This window comes from Grammomys surdaster, unplaced genomic scaffold (genome assembly GCF_004785775.1).
Source record: "Grammomys surdaster isolate TR1022 unplaced genomic scaffold, NIH_TR_1.0 125947, whole genome shotgun sequence".
Taxonomy (NCBI): Eukaryota; Metazoa; Chordata; class Mammalia; order Rodentia; family Muridae; genus Grammomys; species Grammomys surdaster.
Window position 1 is genome coordinate 52688 of NW_021620769.1, and position 2536 is coordinate 55223.

Genomic DNA, 2536 nt, shown 5'->3' on the forward strand with positions numbered 1-2536 from the left:
GCAGTGAGCAAGCCCAGCTCCTAGGAAACACTGCTGCATACGTGCAGTGAACAAGCCCAGCTCCTAGGAATCTGGATCTCTAATTCTTTACTGAATTTGCTTCTAGATCAGAACCTCTAGTTTCATGTATGTACAATGATTCTTCACAGGGCATGCATTCTGCCCGCTTTGCTAGAGAAATGTTCTGTGAAATAATTTTAGGGCAAATAAGATTCGTGTTCAGAAGAATAACTAGCCAGCTGTATTTCCTCAAGTAACATCTATGCAGAAGGACTGTCATGCATGTCTCTCTTAATCATAAAAGCAAATTACATTTGCATGTATAGAGGTAGTCTATAACTACCTCTATAGTTGCCTTGTAACTTTTTGATGCAGAAAACCAATTTTGTCTATAGTTGCTCTATACAATAACAGAGTAGCTCTATTCAGGAAGCTGTACCCAGGTCAGGATCACCTTGCAGGCAGTTGGCACGCCTGTGGAGATAGCAGCTTCAAGACAGTAAAGGACACAGTACCACCTCCTCAACTAACTCATTTTGAGCTTCAGCCCATTTTTAGATCAAAATGTTGAACTTGGTATGGTTAGCGAATTGTGCACAGATCAGTACCTCCATGAACTTGGACGTGGCGTTGAGCATGCAGGTCCTGTGCAGCTCGCCCTTGTATTCAAAGGGTACCATGACAAAGCCGATTGCTTCTGGGATGGCCAAGATAAAGGAAAGGATCCAGATGGAGACAATTTCAATGGCAGTAATCAAGGGGATTCCAATTCCTTGAACACGACTCCAGGAAGCCACTGCTCTGTACCTGGACAGGAGTGAGGGGAGGGAGGAAGAGGAAAGAAGGGCTGTCAATTACATTGTTACTATGAAAGTGCCTCCCTGGGCAGAAGTACAACCACTGGCTTTGGAATAATTTTCTGCGAGCCTTGATGGGAAATAAATGAAACAAAACAAACCAGCTTACCCTTTTGGGAATGGCCTGCCGGGCATGACTCTATAAAGAACTAAAATCTATAAAAAACTAAAATTCATGAGTGCCATAAAACACTGTCGTCCAGATATGATGTGGATGTGGCAACCATGAACATGTAGCAGCTATGGGGGCCTGTTTAAGGACTTCGCAGGACTGGGCCCTTCACCAGGTCATTAAGGGGTGGTATCCATGAGGCTCCACCCCTTCCTGAGTAGCTATTATTGGCAGTTAGTGGTGACAGAGGGAGGCAGTGTCATTTCTACAGTAGTGTGGTCACTGGTGAGTTGTCCATCTGCCCCACCATCTGCCCCAGCTCACAAACAACATTAATTGAACTGAGGGACAGGTGAGAAACACGACAGATCACGAAGAAGGGGTTCAGGGAGAGCGGGAGAGGACAAGAGAGGGTAATGGGGGTGTTGCATATTTTCACATGCGTTGTATATGAGTATGAAATTGTCAGTAAGCAAGTAAGTAAATAAATAATGGCAAAAAAACCCTTAACGCATCTAGAAAGTGGCACCAGGAGGTGTGTGCCTCTGTGCTTTAAGGTGGGGGGAGGAGACGGGCAGGGTAGTCAGGCTTCTAGGATGTTTATAGTTGTGTGTGCGTGTGTGTGTGTGTGTGTGTATGTGTGTAAGGAGACGGGCAGGGTAGTGAGGGCTGCTTGGATGTTCATAGTGTGTGTGTGTGTATAAGGAGACGGGCAGGGTAGTGAGGGCTGCTTGGATGTTCATAGTGTGTGTGTGTGTGTGTGTGTAAGGAGACGGGCAGGGTAGTGAGGGCTGCTTGGATGTTCATAGTGTGTGTGTGTGTTTGTGTCTGTCTATCTATCTATCATCTATATCTCTATATACTTGATTTTGGGGGACATGATTTCCTTATGTAGCCTTGGATGTCTCACTCTGTAGACCAGGCTGTCCTCAAACTCAGAGAGATCCCCCTGCCTCTGCCTCTCCAGTGCTGGAATTAAAGGTATTAAAGGTATGCACCACTATGCCCAGCTCTGGGGTCTCTTTATCCACTAATAAAACTTGAAACATTATCAATGAAGCATGCGATCCTGAGTGAGTCATGACTGCACACATTACACGGTTTTCTCCCTCCATTTAGAAGACACCATCAGACTGGGCTTCCCCAGGCAGCAGGTTCAACACACAGCATTTGGAAAGTACCTAAGGGTTGGAAACTGTCTCCTATTGTAGACCTGTGTCAGAGAACATGAGTTACAAATCTTTTCCTTCCCAACCTTCAGATCAATAATCCAACAAAGAAGACTAGTTCACATAGATGTTAGGATACAAATATAAGTGAATAATAAATAGAATATGAATAACCCTCTGGCATTAAGAAATGATGTTTTAGTAGGAATTGAGACAGTGTCTCATGTAGCCCAGGATAGCCTAGAACTCACAATGTTTCCTCAGATGACCTTGAGCACCTGATGGCCTTGCTGTACTTCCCAAGTGCTGGTAATTGTGTACACTGTGCCTGGCTATGGTATTGTAATTGTATACACTGTGGGTGGCTATGGTATTGTAATTGTGTACACTGTGGGTGG

At 44.8% G+C, this 2536-nt stretch overlaps 1 protein-coding gene across 1 annotated transcript in view; it reads right to left on the reverse strand.

The window, feature by feature from the left end:
• The window catches only part of Ednra (endothelin receptor type A), a 56859-nt gene that overhangs the window by 10342 nt on the left and 43981 nt on the right, over window positions 1-2536 (reverse strand). Inside the window, exon 4 of the mRNA XM_028753401.1 lies at window positions 609-807. Coding sequence (XP_028609234.1) covers window positions 609-807 — 199 coding nt within the window. The remainder of the gene's footprint in view (window positions 1-608; window positions 808-2536) is intronic.